The sequence below is a fragment of the Nakaseomyces glabratus genome, chromosome K (assembly GCF_010111755.1).
Source record: "Nakaseomyces glabratus chromosome K, complete sequence".
Lineage (NCBI taxonomy): Eukaryota > Fungi > Ascomycota > Saccharomycetes > Saccharomycetales > Saccharomycetaceae > Nakaseomyces > Nakaseomyces glabratus.
The window spans coordinates 957,140-972,073 of NC_088961.1; the positions used below are offsets into that span (position 1 = coordinate 957,140).

A 14,934-nucleotide genomic window follows, 5' to 3' on the forward strand; every position below is an offset into this window, starting at 1 on the left:
CCGATGTGCTGCACAAGAGAAAGCAAGAACCCTTAGTTATTGTATAAGAAGGAACCGCTTCTATAGCTTTTGTTTAGTAGCAAGCGTGGTGAAACTAGCATTTGTGAGCTTCGAAATAGACATACAGGATGCCTCGTAAGGCGGTGTTGTTGAACTCGTTGACTAGAGGGCGTGTACGTACCTCGTTCAACAAGTACAATTTGTTCAATCTGTACAAGAAAGGTAACATAGATTTCAGGTCTAAGTCGCTATACCAGCAGAAATGGTCCGCTAAACAGGAAACGAGGGCTTATCACGGTGAGCATATCACTGAGAGCAGATGGCAGACTATGTTCAGTCCCAAGCTGGACTCTGTGGCTCAGCTGGATGCATCGCTGAGAGGTGGTGTAACCAAGGAGACTCCATTTTTGATGCAAACCTTTGCTACGTTGGAGAAAAGACTGGACTTTGCTGTTTTCAGAGCAATGTTTGCGTCTTCTGTGAGACAAGCCAGGCAATTTATCCTGCATGGTAATGTATATGTAAACGGTGTAAAGATCAAACACCCAGGATATACTCTCAAACCTGGTGACACTTTCAATGTGAAACCTGAAAAGGTCTTACAAGCATTGGGTAGCAAAAAGCCAAGCTTTGAAGAGGCATTGAAAGTCGACAAGAAACAAGTTGTTCTTTGGAATAAATATGTTAAAGAAGCCAAAACCAATCCACAAAAAGCATGGTCCGATAAAGTAGCTAAATTCGAGTCCATGCTAGATACAAACGAGAAGAAACATGAATTCTTGAAAAGATTGAAGAAAGAAGATACAAATCTACAAAACGAAGAATATAAAATCTTAAAGGCATTAACCCCAAAGGATATCCTTGCAGAAATTATTAGCATTCACCTAAAAAAAGCTAAAGATGATACTACACCAGTACCAATTGAGGAATTCAAGACGTTGGCCAAATATGATGAAGCAATTTTGCCAACTATACACAAAATCTATGAGACTTACCTATTCTCGAAGACTATTTTGCTAGATAAGTTGAAAGGTAAGAACAAAGAAGAAATAAAAGAATTTGCATCTTCTTTGATATCTCCAAAGGATGATGCTAAAAAAGACCTAATTGCCAGTTCCAAGACTTCTCTAAGAGAGGGGAAAAACCAGCTTTCAGATTTTGTCAAGAAGTACTCCCAATCAGTGATAAATCATTTCAAGAACAAACAGACTGATGGTTCTATTGCTAACAGTAGTTTTGACCCAAAATGGGCAGAGAACTTAAAATACCATCCACGTTTGGATTTGGAGGCCATTAAAGAAGACGAGGTAAAAGCTAGGGAAGCAATCAACTTACCATGGCAATCAAAGCATTTATATGGTAGAAAGGATTCCAACAAACCTTATTTCACACCATGGAAGCCAAGACCATTTTTGGCACCATTCGCTATTTTACCACATCATCTAGAAATTTCATTCAAGACTTGTCATGCTGTCTACTTGAGAGATCCAGTTGCTCGTCCAGGTCATTCCGAAGTGATATCACCATTTGATATTCCAGTACATGAACGTGCATACATGTACTACATCAGAAGAGGTAAATGATTGTTCTGATGAATGGTGAGCTGCTATTGTACCAATCGGATTTCGTATATATAATATTCACCAACCTGAAAAAAGCATAATCATATATTTTATATAGCCATGTAAATACAACGGACAAAAAATAAAGCGTAAATAAGTGTGTCTTTTCATGATAAATGGAATTTATATCTAGTTAGCACTATAGATGAGATATATAAAAATGAGAGCCGTTGTCGAACTCATCCAGCGTGCACGAAAACATCTGACTTCATCTTGCCGTTGTCGAAAGTATGCTTCAATTGTTCAGGAATTGGGAACTCAACATAATCCTCATCCTCACCAATTGGCAAATTAACATTTATCGAAGTAGAACACGAAGTGTAAATTTCTGTGCTCATTGATTCCTTTGACAGATATATGCTACCACCTTGGGATTGGTCTATGGATATTTGTGGCAAGGAGCCCTCAACTTGGACACCAAACTTATTAGACTTAATGATGTCCATACCAGAAATACTAGAGTATAGTACAACGCTACAAGATTCTGTTTCACTCAAAGAGATAGCATTGACTTTACCTTTAATTTGCACCAATGTCTTGCAACACTTACCAATAAATACAGATTCATCCTTTTGAGTTTCAATAACAATTGGTTCAGATTCATCATCAAAGTTTTCGATGAACCATTTGTTACCAAGAAGTTCCTTTCTAGGAGGCTTCTTGGTAGTTAGTGCAGAAGGTTTCTTTGGTTTTGGTGGAGGGGCAGCCTTAGAAGCAACTACTGAAGAAGCACGCAACTCTGGGTTCTTGTGGGTTTGCTGAGATTTGTCGACCTTCTTTAAGGACTTTGTGATATTTTCACCTTGGTTCAATTCTGCAAAGACGGCGTCAATACCAGATGCGGCAGGCTTTTCAGCAGTGTCGTTTTTAACTTCAAAGACGGATGCTGGTGGAGGAGGTGGAGGTGGTGGTGGGCCGCCTGCACTTGGAGCAGGAGAAGGAGCTGCTGGCGATGAAGTGGATGACTGTGTATTCTTAGAGTTCTTGAAAACTGTTTCGAAATCGCTGCCCTTTGCGTCCCAACTGACACCAGTGGTGTGGTACTCCTTGACGTACTCCTTCAGTTTATCGAAGATTGACATGAAGTTTTGGACCCAAGTAGAGGCATCAGGGTTTGTGTCTTTGAAATCCTTTAGCACTCTGTTAGTCCAGAACTGAGCCGCTTCCTTAAAGTCGCCCACCAACGAAACTGGAGTTTCGACGGTGATCCAAGAGAAAAGAGGCGCACCTTCAGTGACCGCGTTCAAGAAAGCAAAATACTTGCTCTGACGATTGGCATCCTTCAAATCACCGATAGCAGTAATGGCCTTTGTGATTGGTTGCAAAGCATCCGCAAAAGCCTGCGAGGTGAAGTCAGGCTTCTTGGACTTGACGGCAACCTTCAAGAACTCCAATTGGGCATCAAAGGCACCCTTGAACAACTCGGTAATTTGGAATACAACAGGGTCAATCTTCTCGGATAGCTCTACAAATGGTTCAACTCTCTCCTTAATAAACTTATCGAACTTCTCAATCGAGGCAGGCATGGAAGCGACAGCCTGTGGCACTTCCTGTGACTCACTCTTTACACCAGCAGCCTTGGCCTCAATGCCGCTACCACCGCTAGACTGGTGGTCTATCACACCAGACTCCATCTTCGACTGCAAATAGCCTTCCTGGTAGATTGTAACATCCTCCAGACGCGCAGTGGCGTCCTCCAGTCTCTTCAACAACTTCACAAGGTTGTACCCTTGCATCGCAAACTTCGAGTCAGACATGCTAGCGCTATATATAGTTCGTAATGCACTGATATCCTAGGCCTAATTACTCCAAAATTATACCTTCCCCACTACTGTTTTGAACAGATCACCCAGTTATAAAATCCCCTTTCCAGTCTAAGTTTGGCCAACTTCAAAGGATTTCGCGAAGTTCTGCCAGAAAAATTATATAAAAATCATGTGACGCAGTGGTTTTAGGCTAATAGAAGCAAGAAGTTAGTCCATCTATAAGGTCACAGCTGCATCAAAGAGGTCCAATTGCTGTGCTACAGATACTCTAACAGTGTGTGGTTGTGTTAAGCTTGGGTACTGCGGAAATAAGAGCGGTTATGGCGGTGAGAGTTCGAGTGCGAGGTCGCAAGAGTAAAGGGAAAGGGCATGGCCATGGCGGTGAGCGCATTACTGTGAAACAGGAGGCTGGTGAGGACATTGATCAGCTGGTACAGGTGCAAAAACCGCGTGCTAAGCTTCGAGTCCAAGAAGCTGCCACTCAGAAGCGCAGGGAGAAGCCTGCAGCGCGGGTAACACCTGCAAGGGAGGTTCCACTTGCTGATAGGATAGAAGTAAAACACAAATCTGTGAAAACCAGTAGAACTGGCAGTAATGACCGACAGAGAAACAGGGCTAATGGGGTGGACCCTTTCGAAAGGATGATCCGCCACCAGTTAGGTGTCATTGGCTACACTGAGATCACAAATCCTCAGATGAAACGGTTTCTCAGCCTGTCGACACCAAATAAGATCAACGCTATGAGGGGTCTAGGCTTTACCGATGAACGTATAATGAGCTTATTCAATAGCACTGGTGTTAAAGTAACAGAGCTTTCCATGAAGAAGGCAGACCAGATGCAAAAGCAAAAACAAAATCAAAAAGACTCCAGCGATACTGGTTTTGGCAAAAGAAAAGAAAAGAGTACAAATGGAGTTAGAAACAATACACAGTCTATAGAAGGAACACCTAGTACAATTGTAGATACACCAAGAAACGGACTAGAGATTCCTCTTATGTCACCGGGTCTTGCGATCACTAATCGCAACAAATTAGTAATATCTACTTCCACCAAGCCAGATAATGGGAACCTGCTTACAATTTACAATTTGACTCTCGGATTGGATCAGGAAAAATTAAAAGATATCCTAGAGAGCTATGGCAATACCGAGATTGATAAAGTTGTAGTTCGTGACTTACCTACCGGATCTGCAATGGCCACAGTTCACTTGAAAGAACCCTCTACCGAAGAATTGATCAGAGTGAGAGACTTCTTTCACGGTGCCACTGTCGATGGCAGAACAATTCAAGTAATGATATCAGCAGATCCAACTAAGAACCTGTCTTCTGCCATTTGAACAACTTTTGATATGCCCACGCTAATATAAAATTAGATATATGCAGTTGCAAATATACGCCTTCATGATGCTATTTTAGTAGTAACCGTCTGCATACATAATGATCATTTGTAATAATTTTGTATTTCTACCTTTATTTCTTCTGACCATAGCTGTGACCAGCTGGAAAGCTGTTGCAATACTTTTCAATGAGGTCTATCTGAGTAGTTCTCCTACAATCATCACCCTTAGCTAACATTATGTATTCATTTAGCCCACTATGCTGAATCATGGAAGATATAGTATCTCTTCGCACCTTAAGCAGCCATTCTTCTGTGCTGGTAGAACTCTGGGACATCTCTTTAAATATTAGCACCAAATCCACACTAGAGCTACAACAATGTGCTCGATTTTATCACCTTTATAGCTACAATATATTCCTAGTTATAATTAATCGATTAACAGTACTCAGTAAAGGAATATGACTTCTTAAAGGTTCCAAGTTAGTACCAATAATCCTTCAGGTTTAATCCAAAACATGAATTTTATTCACTACAAAGCTAGGACTCATACATTACGATATAATGAGAATCAATAGAATAGCAACAATAGTATAATAAATAGTATTTTGAGTGAATTGGTGCTTGATAAGCAGGATAATGTATCTTTACATAAACTAGTGCTATTATTTATTAGAAGTATAGGATAAATGGAAACCCGATTAAAATGATAATCGCACGGGATGGAGATTGGGATAGCTAAATGCAATTCTGAATTAACGATCTAATGACGATGATGGGATAATATTCATGGTAGCTTCTTTGGCTAGATACGAGTTTCCTTCGAAGTTTCGGGCAGTGCCAGGAATACTGTTCGATAAATGTTCAGGACCTTTCATCGTAGGATCCATGTTTTGATGGAAATTGGAGAACGCTGTCGATACCGGCCTGTTTTCACTTCCAACGCGCACACCATTAATGACACCTGTTTGATCTTTTACAAGATCGTAATTATGACTTCGCTCCAGATCAATGACATTGTTCAAGAAGCTCGGGAAATCTGATGTTGATTGCTTATTGATCGACTGATACAATAAATCTATTGGAATATAACCATTATTCTGGGGCGAATTAGATAGTAACCTTATATTGTCCATAATATTTTGTCTTTGAGATTGATTTTGTAACATGCTCCCAGAATTCAAGGCAAACTGATTTCTTGGAGAGGTATTGGAGAAGGAATTGGTAAATGCAACTCCTGAATTCATATCCCTGGAAGGCACGTTGAAATCAGACCCTGTTGACCATATGCTGGGATTAGTGAACGAAGATCCCATACCTATGTTTTGATTAGGAACAGTTTGAGATGACACACTATTTGAATTTGTAGGAACCGATAACCTTTGTGAAAAGTTAAACATGCTAGCACTGCTATCTCCCCATATAGAGCTTCGGTGCACAGGAGGCTCCGTTCCTAGAAAAGCTGGTTGAGATAGAGGAATTTGTGTAGTATTACTTCCCAAAGGAGTTTTTCCGCTAGAGTTTTGATCATTCCACAGGGAACTTTGCAAGTTACTTGAACTGAATGCAGGGGATTCATTCAGACTATTGGTTGTTAACATAGTTGTCAACTTACTCAACTCATCACCCAAGTAGTCTCTTTTCGTATCCATCATCGTATTGGAAATTGGAGATGTTCCTTTTTGCTGATGCAATGGTGTCTGGTTATTAGACAGGATATGCTGGTTTGCGTTTAAGTTATTGAGGGCGGGGAGTGAAGTCCAACTTGCTAAGTTTGTAGAAGATGTATCAGCATTCAAACCAGTCAAGATATCGTTTTGCAGGTTGTTACTCAATTGATTTTCACCAGAAAATACGTTACTACCGTATGGGGAATGAAAGTTGGTGCTTAGCCCATTAGAGTTCATGCCACTAGCTTGATCATTGATGAGATTACTAGAACGTATCTGGTCATTTACATTATCAGTAAATGGTGGTTGTAAAAGAGCTTGCATGTCCATTGATGTGCGAGATCCTGATTTTGCAGTAGTTGCAGCATTGATAATATTAAGAATTTCATTATTGATCTCATTGTTGTCATCGTTCTTACCTGGTGAATTATTTGCCTTGTCAGAATAAACTTGAGTTAAACCAAGCACGTGAGAGTTTTTTCTGACACCAAGATTTGTCGGACCGCCATTACCAAGACCTGCATTTGTGTTATCTAGATCATTATTGAAATAGTTCTGCATTCCTATATTACTGTTCTGAGGGTTTGAGAAAAATTGATTTTGTATTGATAGCGATTGCGAGGAATGATTTTCCTTCATGCTCATAGCGAGTTCAGTTTCTTTTTTCAATATTTCAGCTCTCTCCTTTTCTCTTAACAATCTTTCTTCCTCTTCCTTCTTTTTCATTAGCTCTTCTTCCCGCAATTGTCTTTCTAACTCTTCTTTCTTCTTCTTTTCTTCTTCACGTTTTCTCTTCTGTTCCTCTTTCGCTTTACGCTGCTTTTCCTGCTGCTCTTCACGCTTCCTTTGCTCCTCTAATTTCCTCCTCCTCTCTTCATCCTTCTTACGCTTGGCTTCTTCCACCTTCTTCCGTTGAGCTTCACGTCTTTCCATCTCTCTTCTTTCTTGCTCTTCCCTTGCAGATCTTTCTTCCTCCTCCTTTTTGCGTTTTTCTTCTTCCTTTGCCAGTTGTTGTAGTCTCCTTTTCTCTTTCTCTTTCTCTTTCTTCTTGATCTTCTTAACTTCTTTTTCTTTCTTCTTCATTTGCTCTTCTTCAAGTTCTTTTAGAAGTTTTAGTCTATTACTATCAGCTTCCTTCTCATGATATGACTCCATTATTCTTCCTTGTAGTAGTTTTGTAATGGCAATCTGAATTAACCTTCTGCCTTCTTCTAACCGTTCCATATCATCTATGCTACTCTCATACCCTTCATCAATACTATCTTCATCCTCATCAGCAATAGTACCATGATCTTTACCATGATCAGAATAATTATACTTCTCCTGTGGGGTATCATACTGGAGATTTTCTTCATTCTCATCCGTGACTTCTCGCAGGCGTGAGTTGCTCTCATAATTGTCGCTATGGTTTATATTTCCAGAGTTGGTGTCATAATTTACTCTTAATTGATCTGACTTCAAGGTACTGAAAGGTTCATCAACATCTGAGATAATATCTCCATTATCTATATCGTCGTATTCTGAGTCATAATCTTCGTACTCTGAATCAGAATAATCTGTGATGTCATCATCATATCGTTCTTCTTCCGATGTAAAATGATTTTCATCAACATCATCCATCATCCTCCCATCAAGGTTCGTAAGAGTAGCAACTGCTTTTATAATTTGTGGTATGTTGCTCATCATTTTGAATGGTTCTTCCTTGAAACGCTCATTGTATGCTTCTAAGAGCATATTGTGAAATATGTTGTCCTGATCACTAGACATGAAACGACCAAATAGCTCTACTTCCAAAGGAGAAAGGTGTTCCAGTTTGCGATTCTCAAAATTGAAGGCATTTACGACTTTTCTAGATATTGCGCCTTGTAAATCATAGTAGTCTTGCTGAGAAAGTGGGTTACCATGATGTAACATAGTTGTAAATTCTATAGGGTCTAAAGTTTCATTTAAATTTACAAGATTATCATCATCTTCTGACTCTACAATCTTCAACAGATTTGGTGCCCATAAGTTCTTTAGGGCATCTAAGAATTCATAACTGCTATTTTGCATCACTTCATCAGTGATTGCTTTCATACATGGATTCTCATCGAGCTTTTGAATAAACTTTTGTGCAATCTTTGGTTGGGAAGAAATGAAAGATTCAGTAAATTTCAAATATTCTTTATTTTCTTCCTTTATCTCGCCCAAATCATCCTCTTGTATTACATTTATCTTGCTTACAGGTTCTACTACAGATAGCTGTTCCAATGTTTTCTGTATATCTTTTGTCATAGCTTCTTCATTAGCTTGCGGAATCTGCGCGCACGGTATCTCTTCTTCTATATTGTCGTTAGCGAGACTGGACGGCCTATTGCATTCTTGCTTCGAAAGCTGCTTTTGCTTGAATTGATGCACTTCTTCTTTAAGTTTATCTGCAATATCAGAACTCAGAAAGTTTTTCACTACTTCCTCATGTGTTGTATTATCATTTGGCCCTTCGGTTTGATCCAGAATCTGCTTATTCTTTGATATTTGTAGTTCTTTTATAATTCCCAAGTGAAACTTCACAGGATTCATATCGGGATCTCGCTGTTCCTCTAATTCATACAATAAATTGTACATTCGTTCCATTTCTTGGTTCATAGCCATGTGACGACGCCCACACACTGAGCAACTACAGTTATGATCATTCTGGTAATTTCGTATTATCTCCAATACTTCTTCCTTTTCAATACGCAGAATATTCTTCTTCTCATCAGGAGACAGAGATTCCCAATGCGAGTCTAAAGTGATACCCATCTGCTTCGCACTCTCGGAGACTTCTAAGTCACTAAGCTTGCCCTTCTTCTTCGACTTCTTACCCGATGTCGACTTATCCGGTAGAGACTCCACAATCACATCTCCGTTGGGCCCTCTTTTTATTACTCTAGATGTAGGATAATCTGACTCATCTCTCTCATCCATGATCTCCGCCTCAATAGGAGGCGCCACTTTCTCCACAGCATGCTTTTTAACACCGCCCTTGCTTTTACTCTTCTTCTTCTTGCTCTTGGAACCTGAAGGCATCGCTCTAATATCTCAATGCTTACACTAGCAGAATGACCTCCCCGAATAGCGTTTAGGTACCTTGCTAACTGACCTCGTTCTTAACCGCTGTTGACTAACTGAAGTTTATATTTATGCTGATAACAGACATGTGCTAACTTCTCTGGAAGTGAAGAGATCATTATGCCAATTTTTTTTTCACTTCTTCAGCTTTAAACTTTGAAGGGCCGACAGGGTTAGAACGGCTCATCTGGCAGAAAAAATAGAAGAAATAGGCATATAGTACCAAGTGATACATGCTCAGTTCGAATGCAATACTTGTCTCTATTAAACTACATAATGTATTCCGATGGTCCTAATAACATTTTTATTACACTTTATACAATATTATAATGCACCTTCCATTAGTTCCGTTCTCTTTTTCATCACCCAGTAGCTGCATCTATAACCCGGCAAGCCATTGAGACCACTCTCTGGAAAAGGAAGTTGGCCATACCCACTCAATATTCCGTCCTCTCTTTTGAGCATGGTGAACCCCAGTTTTAAGGCTACTGCAACTATCTCATCGACTGTGAGTTCAATTCCTTTCATCGGTATTGGGCTGTGGTCTGTCCGTTCCCCCGAGTAGGGATCGACTTCATAATTTATGTCCGAATCGTTGTCATTCTCATGATGGTATACCAACGGGCCAAAATTGATCCATGTACCACCGGGCCTTAGTACATGCTCTATAGCAAGTAAATAGTCAATGACATTGCCTGACGTGTCTAGGAAGAAATTGGTCACCACTACGTCCTTCGTTGATTTGGAGTTGAGCCGTTTCAAGTTCATCTCTTGATTGATGTTGTAATGGGAAGAACCCAATATGCCTTCATTGGGGCCATAACAATCTACAAACGACCCCATAGAGATTTGCATCAGGTTGTTGCCGGCTAATTCTGATTGTATATCGAAGTCAGGGATACGTATAGGCTTAAACATGAGGTTCCTTTCCTTCCAATGCGAATTTGTATGCACAAAGGGGTATATCTCAATGCCCTTGCTGGACAGACCACCATTTAACATGAACATAGACATAATTATCATATAGTATGAATACTCGTTACCTTCACTTCTATAACCATGCATTACCAGATCTGCAATCAGTCTGGCTGTGCCCAGCCCAGGGACTAAGATTTCCAGAGGTTCCTCCGAGCTCGAATTCCCTTGTAGTTCCGATAAAAAGGGCATCAATCTACTCAACAGTATGTCTCGCTCACTTGAAGCTTCTGCAGACCATTCTCTATAAAGTTGTGCCAGCATGGATACTACCTTTTCCATATTTGATCGACTGACCGGCCGTGAAACACTGCCTTGTATACCACTTGCATGCTCGAAGAACTCCACTGCACCTTCAATAAAATCAGCATTCAAAGATATGCATCTCTTCAGATTGCTTAAATATGATGAATAACTCGGTACCAGTTTTCTCTGTATTTCGGGCAAGGCCTCCCACTTTACCAGTCTGGGCGTATAGTATTCCTTCAATGCATAGTCTCTGTATTGCTTATATGCACTAAGGGTTTCCTCAATAACTTGTTCATCAGTTAGATCCTCCATAATGAAATGTAGGTAATCATTCCCGTTATTGATCGTGCGTTGCAATTATGATATCTGTTGTAAGCTTCATCTAACCTTTTGTTTTCTTTTAGTTTAATATTCAAGTCACCTTGGCCCAATTGGACCATTTGACTATAAAATAATATCGGAATTTGACAATAAAAAGTTTGGTTATATCATTATAATTATGCAAATTAAAATAAATAATATTTCATTAATTTTTATAAGAACCTTACATCTATTAAATATAAACAGTGGTTATTTCTCAGATGGTGTTCTCTCCTTAGTGGATTCGATGATTGAAAGAGAATCCTCGAGACACAGTTCCGGTTCCATGAAAAATGCAAAGTGCACATTAACATTAGCGCTTTTCAACTCATCAATAGCATTAATAACTCGTCCTTGCCAATTATCAGCCCTTTTATCCACGATTGTCCCAGTGCCTTCCATATCGTTCTGAGATGATGGAATAAAGAACCCTTCGGATACCGAGGATTGCGCTGAAGAGGAAATGGAGGATGCAGACGGAGACAAAGAGCTTTTATCTTGTATGGTGTCGTAAAGTGTTGAATCAGTTCTCCTTGGTGGTAATGCTGGCGGTCTTTTAGGGCTCTCATCAGCATTAGATCTATGGTCGTCAGAGTTGAGATGCCTTGTTGCCATAATAGATTCTTCTTGCTCTCTAGATAATTGTATCCGTTTGTTAGGAATAGGAGGAGGAGGACGCCTTAACCGATCGGTTGTCGATCTTCTTGAAACGGGTGTATCTCTTGCAAACGAATCAACTGGTCTAGCAACCTCTGCTGTTGTTCTTCTTCGTAAAGGTAAAGGTGGTATTTTTCTTATATTATCAACCAAGTCGTCTCTAAAGGATTTCCTTGAGATTGGCAGACTGGTTGTAGATGAGCCAACTGATTTATTGAAGTAAAGTCTCTGTATCAGTTCATTCAGTGTCTTCATTATGTTTTTATCCTCAACTGAGAAATCGCTCAAAGAGTTACTACAGCATCTAATAAATATTGCACGAATCTGGTCTGGGAACTCACATGCTAATTTAGTGTATGCCTCCAAATCCTGCTCACCGGAGTCCCCAACAAGAATAAATTTCTTATTTGGGAAATCTTCCAAGATGGACCTGATCTTCCCGCTTTTTCTATTGGCACTGGATGTCATCAAACTCTTCATAAAATTACCAGTGTATTGCTTTAAGAATATCGGTCCTCTTGGGTAATTTGATTCTATAAAATTCACCAAAACGGGATATAACTGTAACGGGGAATTCGAAACATAAAAGAAATCAAAATTGTAAACGTCTCTCAAGGTGTAGTACCAGGATGGCATACCGTCTATCTTCCAACGTTCAAATTCATGAACAAATACATTTCTGAACATTGATTTCTTATTACCCGTTATACCAGTATGCTTTATTGTGTCATCTATATCACTGATAAGGCCCCAACCATCCTGTTTTATGTAGGTTAAGTTAGACACGTCCTTTGTTACTATAGCGGGAAAATAGTCTGGTGTTTGAACTGTGATATTAATTCTCCGGGGCTCAAATTCGGTCATTACACTCGTTTCAACATAGCCTATATTATCGGCCTGTATTTCTATTTTATGTATATCATTTGGAGTGTCGCCATGCAAAGTAATTAGCAAAGGTGCGCCGGGCACTCTTGCGCAAAGAAACCCTTGTATTCTGTTTGTCAACGTCTCTAATTCCTCCTCATTGAAACCTTTTGCCTGACTCAAATCGGTTTCGGATTGTATTGCATCGGGGTCTGAGTTTCCCGGTTTGAGATACTGCTTACATAGAGATAGTAGCACCCTATTTCTCCGCCTCGTTATATCTCCGGGTTCTAAAATATTCAGCCTTATGACCACGTCGTATAGCGCTTTCCTCCCATCGTTGATGTCGTTTCTGGTATAGTATGAAGGGTAGTACTGGATAAACATGTTTTCGGGATACTGGGAATTTGAGATGTCTGAGGGCCCATCTCTCGCCATACCATCCGGCATGTAAGGCTTGGAGGTCATCTGCCTTATATTTGGAATGTAGACCTCTTTAGTCTTGCGAACGAAGTCGTATAGCATCTGCCGCTTGCTGCCGTTGCTGCCGTTGCCGCTGTTGCCGTTGTCCATACCCTCCATTCTCGTCTTTGTCTTTGTAGTGCCGCTTTCCCTGAGCTCCGATTTCCTTCCGAGATGCTTATATCTGACCACCGATGGACTCCCACAACATGCTACTGTCGATGCTACTGTACCCTTAGTAAGGCCTCTCCTGCAAAGAATTAGGGACTGAATCTTTCCTGTCGAATTTATAGTTCTGTGCACCTGTCCGCTCACAGCCAGCTGCTATTCTGCTTAGAAACTATCACACTGGGACACTGACAAACCACTGGTAGAACACTGATAAACCACTGATGCGCTGGTATGTTGCTGGGCACTCTGGGCACGATGGCTATCCTTTGCTATTTGCTATCCTGCGCACTTCGCAATAGTGTCAGGGACGGTCGCACTGACGGGCTTTTTAAACTTTCGAAAGCTTGAAAGCGAAACCAGGGAGTTAAAGAGAGCGTAGCAAGAAGGGGGTGGCCTAGTGGAATAGTTACAAAGGCAGAGTACTGCACGGTACTGCACAGGTTTATATATTAGAAGTGGGTAATGGAGAAGATGGAAAAGACGTATGGACAGGAGCCAGGGCAAGAACCAGGGCAAGAGCCAGGGCAAGAGCAAGAGCAGGCGCTGGAGCAGTCGCGGGAGCAGGAGCAGGGGCGCGGCGCAGGTATGAAGGGGGAGGAGTTGGATGTTCAGTTTGACAACGGTGCGCATGAGGACGGGCTTGAGTTTGAAGAGGACGAGGATGTGTTTCGCAATGTTGGGCTAGGGCTGGAGGGCCACTACAAGGAGATCATGATTGAGTACTGGCAGCAGCTGATCAACGAGATAGAGTCTACGAACGAGCCCGGGTCTGAGTACCAGGACGACTTCAAGTCGCACTCGCTACCGTTTGCCAGAATACGGAGAGTCATGAAGACCGACGAGGAAGTGAAGATGATTAGCGCAGAGGCACCTATAATATTCGCGAAGGCGTGCGAAGTGTTTATCACTGAGCTCACGATGCGGGCGTGGTGCGTTGCCGAGAAGCACAAGCGGCGCACATTGCAAAAAGCCGATATAGCTGAGGCCCTGCAGATGAGCGATATGTTCGACTTCCTCATCGATATAGTACCTCGTTCCACCATAGGAGCGCAAAACAACTCTTCGTAATATGTAGTATGTAATCCTGAATAAGTACATACATGCAAGGACAAGAGAAGCAAGAGAAGCAAGAGAAGCACGAGAAGCACGAGCACAAGAGAAGCAAGGATGTCCTGTACGGGTTTACAAGTGAGTCCTAAGGACAAATCGCACATATACATTCGAATGAGCTCATCTCATCGCAATCGACAAGCTCATCGCAAAGCTCATCGCATCGCAAAAAGAAATTCTGAAAAAAAAAAAAAAATTTTTTTCAGGAAGAAATGCTAAGAAATCCCGCAGGAGGGCGATGAAAAATTTTTCAATTCAAAGTGGGAAATGGCAAATGGCAAATGGCAAAATGGATGTTATTGGAATAAGTATATTTCTTTTTATGGATGGAGGATGGAACAAATAAACTGGAATAGGTCCCATACTTTAGGTAAATTCTTTTGAAAGACTGAGGCCAGAAAAAAGCGGAAAAATTTTCCTGTAAGCAAATAATATAAATTATACCAAGAAAAAGTTGTCAAAACTTTGAACCAAAAAAATACGACAACCATAAGCTTGGATTACAGACAAGACCCTTAACAAGACACCATCTTAACAAGACAACTGGATTTGTTTAGAAGAAACTGGACTTTAACAGAAAGAAAAAGACGTGTCGATTATTG

General features: G+C 40.7%; 8 protein-coding genes across 8 annotated transcripts; 3 read left to right on the forward strand and 5 right to left on the reverse strand.

Moving 5' to 3' along the window:
• Positions 1–128: 128 nt before the first annotated feature.
• NAM9 (mitochondrial 37S ribosomal protein uS4m) lies at positions 129–1,583 on the forward strand (the record flags this gene model as incomplete). The annotated part of the gene is made up of 1 exon (XM_448643.1): positions 129–1,583. The coding sequence occupies one exon, from the start codon at positions 129–131 to the stop codon at positions 1,581–1,583; it is 1,455 nt and encodes a 484-aa protein (XP_448643.1).
• Positions 1,584–1,801: 218 nt separating this feature from the next.
• On the reverse strand, positions 1,802–3,379 carry SRV2 (adenylate cyclase-binding protein; the record flags this gene model as incomplete). Its single annotated transcript, XM_448644.1, has 1 exon — positions 1,802–3,379. The coding sequence occupies one exon, from the start codon at positions 3,377–3,379 to the stop codon at positions 1,802–1,804; it is 1,578 nt and encodes a 525-aa protein (XP_448644.1).
• Positions 3,380–3,708: 329 nt separating this feature from the next.
• Positions 3,709–4,725, forward strand: GVI51_K09625 (RNA recognition motif domain-containing protein; the record flags this gene model as incomplete). Its single annotated transcript, XM_448645.1, has 1 exon — positions 3,709–4,725. One exon carries the CDS (start codon positions 3,709–3,711, stop codon positions 4,723–4,725), a length of 1,017 nt encoding a protein of 338 aa, XP_448645.1.
• A 133-nt stretch (positions 4,726–4,858) lies between these two features.
• On the reverse strand, positions 4,859–5,062 carry YSF3 (U2 snRNP complex subunit YSF3; the record flags this gene model as incomplete). The annotated part of the gene is made up of 1 exon (XM_002999536.1): positions 4,859–5,062. One exon carries the CDS (start codon positions 5,060–5,062, stop codon positions 4,859–4,861), a length of 204 nt encoding a protein of 67 aa, XP_002999582.1.
• A 417-nt stretch (positions 5,063–5,479) lies between these two features.
• NST1 (Nst1p) lies at positions 5,480–9,442 on the reverse strand (the record flags this gene model as incomplete). The annotated part of the gene is made up of 1 exon (XM_448646.1): positions 5,480–9,442. The coding sequence occupies one exon, from the start codon at positions 9,440–9,442 to the stop codon at positions 5,480–5,482; it is 3,963 nt and encodes a 1,320-aa protein (XP_448646.1).
• Positions 9,443–9,808: 366 nt separating this feature from the next.
• On the reverse strand, positions 9,809–11,020 carry GVI51_K09691 (S-adenosylmethionine-dependent methyltransferase; the record flags this gene model as incomplete). The annotated part of the gene is made up of 1 exon (XM_448647.1): positions 9,809–11,020. The coding sequence occupies one exon, from the start codon at positions 11,018–11,020 to the stop codon at positions 9,809–9,811; it is 1,212 nt and encodes a 403-aa protein (XP_448647.1).
• A 258-nt stretch (positions 11,021–11,278) lies between these two features.
• On the reverse strand, positions 11,279–13,171 carry APP1 (phosphatidate phosphatase APP1; the record flags this gene model as incomplete). The annotated part of the gene is made up of 1 exon (XM_448648.1): positions 11,279–13,171. One exon carries the CDS (start codon positions 13,169–13,171, stop codon positions 11,279–11,281), a length of 1,893 nt encoding a protein of 630 aa, XP_448648.1.
• A 513-nt stretch (positions 13,172–13,684) lies between these two features.
• HAP5 (Hap5p) lies at positions 13,685–14,290 on the forward strand (the record flags this gene model as incomplete). Its single annotated transcript, XM_448649.1, has 1 exon — positions 13,685–14,290. One exon carries the CDS (start codon positions 13,685–13,687, stop codon positions 14,288–14,290), a length of 606 nt encoding a protein of 201 aa, XP_448649.1.
• Positions 14,291–14,934: the final 644 nt, after the last annotated feature.